We start from the raw sequence: 7,126 nt of genomic DNA on the forward strand, positions 1-7,126 counted from the left end.
ACTATGTTTCTCGGCTGGCCTGGGAACGCCTTGGGATTCCCCCGGAGGAGCTGGACCAAGTGGCTGGGGAGAGGGAAGTCTGGGTCTCCCTGCTTAGGCTGCTGCCCCCGCGACCCGACCCCGGATAAGAGGAAGAAGATGTATAGATGGATGGATGGATGGATGGCATAAGTCATGTCACTCCTGCATTATTTTTTGTTGTCTCAGCTCTCCCTGACCAACAAAATATCACTCAAATCCAAAAATCAAAAAACATTGTATCAATAATAATACAACTGAGTTGTCTGTGTTCATGAGGTCACCAACAGATGACGAATTATGATGAATTTCACTTTAAAAACACTTAAAATCACAGATAATATTACATCTGTAAAAATTAAGAGCCTGAGGCTGAACAATGACCTATACATGCTGAGAATTTTATACGTAGTAAATGTTAACTTTTCACATGTTACCATTTAGAGATCTTACCTTGGGATCAGGGTGCCTACATATTATGAGACTGACTGGTCCTGGGCCACATTCATTGAGAATGGCATAGGCCTCACTGAGGGCGACATGTCGAAGACTGACAGAGTCCACCTCCAGTATCTGATCTCCACGACTGCACACAGAGGAACAAGTGTCAGAGCAACACAACTCAACTGAAATGCACACATTCTCCTCAGTTTAATTTAAAACTTTTACTTAAGCCTCCCATCCATCTTGGCAACAGATCCCAGAGCCAAGCTATGTATGTAGATACCAGGAGTGAAGTTCTCCAAAGTCAGACAACATACTCCAATCCCCAGACCAACACCAGGCTCTAAAATATGGAATATAATAACACAATTGTTCAAGTTAAGGAAATGCGCATTGCAATTCATAAAAGGATAAGGTTTCAATTAAAGGTCTAGTATTCCTGGAAAGAATGCATTGCCTTTGATGCCAGTGTTTTACACTAAGATCATCTTAGGTTGAAAAATGACAGTTATGGCCATTTTGGTTATTCTTTAAAAATAATGTTATCAGCAATCTCATGCAGTATCTCACATAGTGCTGGAGTATGTCTTGTGAATGACTGTCAGCTACTACCATACCAAAGTTTATCTCAATAACTGTAAAGTTCACTGTGGTATAGCCATTTTGTGTAGACCAAGGTTCATTAGCTGTGGCGGACATCTTAAATCGGATCAAATCCAAAAGTTAATTAGTTGTAGATGGACATCCAATGATTACTTTCTGAGAGTTATATCAAAAACTGGCCAATGATTGATGAGATATTTTGGTAACAGATAAACAGGGTTGATTCCAACAGTTAATGCCGAGGTTCTAAGCAAAGATCTCTTGCAATGTGTTGTCCTCAGAGGATGTTGTGGACAGTGCTCAGCTACTGCCACATCAAATTTTAGCTCGATATCTGTAACATTGGCTGAGTTGGAGATATTTTTGTGTTTTCTAAGATATCTTGAATTAGGTTGATTTCAAAAGTTAATCAGTTTTAGATGTACATCCAAAGATTTCTTTCTGAGGGTTTCATTAAGATCTGTTTAGTGGTTTGAGATATTTTGTTAACAATCAGACAGCATTGATTTAAAAACCATATTTTCCGCACTATAAGACACACTGGATTATAAAACGCACTGGATTATAAGATGCACTGGTGAAGAAACAGGGTTAAAGGCACCTTCTTTCTTTTGTTTTTTAAAGCTAAGAGGCAAGCAATCTCTTCCTCCTCATCTGGTGACGCCATGACAGAAATTTGTCTCGGGAGAATTTTAGACAATCTGTACGCTCGAGTATGAAGTCCCAACCATCCGCAGACAGTCCGCCTGGAGTCTGCGCGGCTCACGGAGTACGGACAGTACACTCGAGTATGTAGGGGCCTAAAGCTGCAAGCGGTGCAGCTTTGTAGCTTACCAAAGTCGTACTAAAACATCACGACTTCTTACATACATAAGGCACTCCGGATTATAAGGCGCACTGTCGTTTTTGAGAAAAGGCTTTAAAATGTGCCTTATAATCCGGAAAATACGGTAGCTAAAATAGTTTTAAACACAGATCTTGTGCGATCAGTTAATGCTCTGATTATAAGTTGTGGATCAGTCTCAGCTATCAACACACCAAATTTTAGCTCAATATCTGTAATATTGACTGGATAACAGCCGTTTCTGTAGATGTAACATTTTTGTAACTTAGCTGTGATGGCTAGCTCGAATCAGGCTGACTCCAAAAGGGAATCAGCTGTAGATGTCAGTTCAAGCGCTTTTTGAAAGTTTTATTTAAAATCTTTTCAGTGGTTCATGAAATAATTTGCTAATAGTACAGACAAATGAACACAAACATGGCCTCTGCCTTCACCTTTGGCGGCAAGCATTAGTTATGAGGCCTTTTAAGATGTGTGTGTGTGTGTGTGTGTGTGTGTGTGTCCTTTCTTCTCTAATCCATATATTTAAAAATGCATCATGGGTTTTTCTGTCACTTTCACAGGAATATTTTCCTAAAGTTGAAAAGAACATTAGTGATAATGTGTCCATGTGTGATGGACTGAATGTCAATGCTATGAAGATTAAAAAGTCATTCTTCTGTCTAAATGTGTTGATGGTCCATATAAATTTCCTTGTTTATTTGTTTATCCATGTGATTATAATTTATTCTACATTTTCTATCTCATTAATTGTCTAAGAATTTTAAACCAAAGAAATGTAAACATTAAAAATATGCATATGAAATAGTAAACACTGATCCAGTTGTACCTTTACTAAAACAGCTGTTTGTAAAACCAAAACAAATGAAGAGAAATACTGAATAAACTCAACCACTGTTTGTGGTCTACATTAAGAAAAGCACTAAATAAAAGGACGTTTATAATTTTACAATGCCACAATCATATCACCAAGGGGTAAACTCAAAATCAAATCATCTTGTCCAAATGTGTCCGTAGATTTTTCTTTATTTAAAAAACTAACCTTTATGAAGCGTAATCTCCATGACGATGCAGTCCTTTGAACCCGGACCAGGGACCTTGTTTCCATCAGCCTCTTCCAGTCCTGCTGGAACCATTGTAGCTACACCGCTATTAGAACTGGGTGAACCAGAGCGACTGGGGAGGGTGGGGGTTGGACATGGTGTTAGGCTGGGACTGCGCAGACGGGTTCGAACTGTCAGGGTCACAACACCTTTTCTCAGTTGCTGTTTAAGAAAAATATAAAGGGTGGCTGATTAGAAAGAGAAAAACACAAATTGAAATTTATTATGCAGTACTTCTTTACTGTCCTCTTCAAAGAACACCATCAAATCAGCTAGACTGTAGACAAACACCAAAAATGGTACTGATTTTAAACTTATTGAAAACACAGAATTCACCTTAAAAATCTGAATGGCCTGATGGTGTGTGAGTCCTTGGAGAGACTCTCCGTTCACCTCCAGAATCTCATCTCCTAAACAGAAAAGAATACAATAAGAGCAAAACAATCCCATCATGTGGAAATGCAAAAGTACAACCCCAATTCTGATAAAGTTGGGACATTGTGAAAAATGTAAAAAAAAGAAAAAAGGGCAATGATTCAGAAATCTTATAAGCCCATATTTTATTCACAATGCGGGGTTTGAACCCAGGACCTTCTTCCTGTGAGGCTACAGTGCTAACCACTAAGCTGTTCTCCTCTTCAGTACGGAGGATGTGGCATCTGTGGTTTACAAAAAAGAATTACACATTTGGATTTGTCTGACCATAGACTAGTTTTCCACTTTGTCTCAGTCCATTTTAAATGAGCTTTGCCCCGGAGAAGACAGCAGTGTTTCTGAATGGTGTGTAACTATGGTTTCTCCTTTCAGTGACAGAGCTTTAACCTGCGTTTGTGGATGTCAGAGCATCTTACTGTATTTCCAGACAAAGTGTCCCTGGGCCCATGAGTGATGACCTGGTTTTAGTGCAGTCCCGCCTGATGCCCCAAGGTCATCCAACACTGACGTTCAGCATGATCCTTTGATGTTACGAACTGCAGATGATGGGCTATTCAGTCTTACTAATTTTCAGTTAAGGAACATTTTTTTCTAAAAGTGTTCCACTATTTTTCAATGTAGTTTTTTGCAAACTGGTGAATCTCAACCTATCTTTACTTCTGAGATTTAGCCTCTCTAAAATGCTCTTTTTATACCTAGTCTTCTTATTGATCTGTGGCCAGTTAACCTAACTAGTTGCAAAATGCTCCTCCTGCTGTTTCTTATTCGTACTACTTAACTTTTACAGCCTTTTGTTGCACCTGTTCCAACTTTTGTCAGACATGCTGCTGCCATCACATTCAAACTAACCTTACACCCCCCAAAAAAAAACAACAAAACAGTACAATTCCTCAGTTTCAACATTCTATATGTGTATTCTTCCATTGTGAATAAAATATGGGTTTATGAGATTTGCAAATCAATGCATTCTTTTTTTTTTACATTTTAGAAACCATCTCTATATTTTCTGAATTAGAGTTATAGATCATGGTCACTGGTCTTTTTTAATTGTAGTTCAGTTCTAATTGGTATGTTTACTGTGCATACGTAAATCAGAGTTTTAAAATACACCCAATAGTGTTGTGTGTTGATGGAATATTGAGGTTAAATATCAAATTGTCAAATTACTTGAAATAAAATATTTCACTGTCCTCTTAAGTCAGACAATGCACCACATTTAGGAGTTGATTAAATGTTGTCAATTTAAGTGTCAAATTTACCTACAAGGAATGTTTATTTAGAGATATATTTTCATTTAATCATCCAAACTATTAAGTATACAGGATAAGAATTCTACAGGAAGTAAAAAGCTTCCCGTTTACACAGAACCTTTTTTAATTCACTCACAGGATTTTTAACATAAGAAATATTGAAATTTGAATCCATTTGCAAGTCTGATTCCTGCTGTGGGCCACTAAGAAGCTGTAGTTAAACTGTAGTAAGCTTAAAAAAGGAAAGGGTTGTGAAACACAATTCCATCAAGTTGTTTATGTAGAACTGAGCTTTATGTTCTTCAGATTTTCTCTGGATTTGTTTAGACGTCCATTAAACTGTTTATTTTCGATTTAATTTCTTAGTACCTCTGCCTAGTTGTTCCGGTGAGGGACTTACTGTTTTCTGCTGGTTAAACTTCAGTTTCAGAGTTTTCTACCAAACTTCTCAGCTCTGTGTTTACAATAATTATGTCAGTAAACACGTGTGTAAAATTTGTAAAACCTCAGCCTCAGTTTTTTCCAGGTGCACTTCTGCATTCATTTACAGTTATGGTGCATGTAATCCATGTAAGTGGTGACACAGCTGTCCTCCACTTCATTTTCATCTTTGTTTAACCATTTTTATTCCACTCCTTTGGGTTGTGCGCAGCTCTGACCATATAAGTAGCAGCTTCACACACACAGTCCCCCTCACTCCTCTGGTGCTTGAACCATGCCATAGAACAGCATGCAATGTTTTTACAAGTCTCTACCTCGTTTAGGAGCATCTCGAACAGATTTTTCATAAGTAGATCATGCAATGAGGAGAATTATATGTGCAGGGCATATCTGCATCATTACTTAGATCTTTAACACACAAATAAAGATATGAACACAATCTGATTTGTAAATCAATTATTATGAATGTCATATTGTCTTAGATTAAGATCAGAAGTCTAAATAATGCTGTGCATGTTGGATTACCCTCTTTAAGTCGTCCATCAGCTGCTGCAGCTCCATGAAGGAAAATAGTTTTGACAAAAATTCCCATCTGACCACGTGCCGAGTCCTGCCCACCAACAATACTGAATCCAAGACCCTGCAGAAGTTAGATCTCATTGATTGTAACGTCTGCATGATTGTACTGATTCTGCCATCACTGCGGTATTTAACATTCTTCTGTCCCTGTGAATCACCTCACTTATTACTGCTCTTGATTCAACAGTTCTCAGTACTGTCATCAGACACGTATAATACAGAAATACACTCAATACTCAAAGTGAGGAAAAAGTGCCCGTATCTTCTGCCAAAAGCAAATGAAAATAAACTCTAAACATATACAGTAAATATAATGTAAACTTTATTAAAAAGTGTTTTCTAAGTTGTAGAAAGTAAAAATAATTCTAAAAAAGTCCATGTATAGTAAGTTCTTAGTAAAGTGTTAAACTTATCAGATATATTTAAAGGTTGCCTAGGAATATTAACTAGGTCTTGTTAAACATATCACTTTCTGTTCAAAGTTCATATTTCTAAATATTATACCATATTACTTGTTGCCTTCACAAATCTCAATTTTTCATGTTTTAGGCATATTAACATGCACAAGAACATCACAAACATGGTTAAATCAAAAACTAAAAAGACAGAAACAAGACAGCAGAAAACAGAGTTCATCCACTTGATGCTTTAAGGAAGGAGATTTCTGTAAACACCTGAGAGTGCATACTGTTTATGTACTGACTGACAGATTCTGGCAGCAATTAAGAATGTGACAGACTTCTGTTGAACTGAATAAGTAGCTAAAATGTCTCACATAAGCAGTTATACTTAAAAGCGTCTCAGCTTGATTTTCTTTATTTGCCGGTATGCACATAGTGCTGTAAAACTAAAGACCAAACAATTCTATTAGTAAAACTATTTTTTTTTACTGTGTATATATATATATATATATATATATATATATATATATATATATATAACTCACTTGAATTGCATCCAATGATTTCAAGTAATTATATTGATATTAACTTTAAAAAATAAATTTAAAAACTGAAATCTTCAGCTGTTAAGACACTGCAACTCATCCTAATAGTCAAACTGTTAACACACACATAATCAATACTATATAATCCTAAATTGAACATTTACACTATATAATGGTCTGGCACCTTCTTTGAGGTGACTCAATGTTTTTCAAAATAAAGCACAGAAAATTCATTAAACGTGTTTCATATTTAAACTAGAATGACACTCAGAGAGGATTTGAGTCAAATGAGAGCACTCACCTTGCCCTGGCCTTTCATCAGCACTATGCTGGATATAATGGATGGTTGCACCAGTCGCCATGGAGACTCTACTTGAACGATGCTGAAGGAGCGGGCTGATTTCTTAATTACCTGATATTCCTAGAAGGGAGACAAATATAAATACTGTATAAAGACAGTTTCAGA

General features: G+C 36.8%; 1 protein-coding gene across 3 annotated transcripts in view; it reads right to left on the reverse strand.

The window, feature by feature from the left end:
- The window catches only part of pdzd2 (PDZ domain containing 2), a 64,184-nt gene that overhangs the window by 17,354 nt on the left and 39,704 nt on the right, over nucleotides 1-7,126 (reverse strand). For all 3 annotated transcript variants that reach the window (XM_037977277.1, XM_037977272.1, XM_037977270.1), the window contains 6 exons: nucleotides 6,962-7,081; nucleotides 5,661-5,775; nucleotides 3,346-3,419; nucleotides 2,949-3,171; nucleotides 688-805; nucleotides 472-604 (listed from right to left, as the gene is read on the reverse strand). In XM_037977277.1, the coding sequence (XP_037833205.1) occupies nucleotides 472-604; nucleotides 688-805; nucleotides 2,949-3,171; nucleotides 3,346-3,419; nucleotides 5,661-5,775; nucleotides 6,962-7,081 (783 nt within the window). The remainder of the gene's footprint in view (nucleotides 1-471; nucleotides 605-687; nucleotides 806-2,948; nucleotides 3,172-3,345; nucleotides 3,420-5,660; nucleotides 5,776-6,961; nucleotides 7,082-7,126) is intronic.

This window comes from Kryptolebias marmoratus, linkage group LG1 (assembly GCF_001649575.2).
Source record: "Kryptolebias marmoratus isolate JLee-2015 linkage group LG1, ASM164957v2, whole genome shotgun sequence".
NCBI classification, from domain to species: domain Eukaryota; kingdom Metazoa; phylum Chordata; class Actinopteri; order Cyprinodontiformes; family Rivulidae; genus Kryptolebias; species Kryptolebias marmoratus.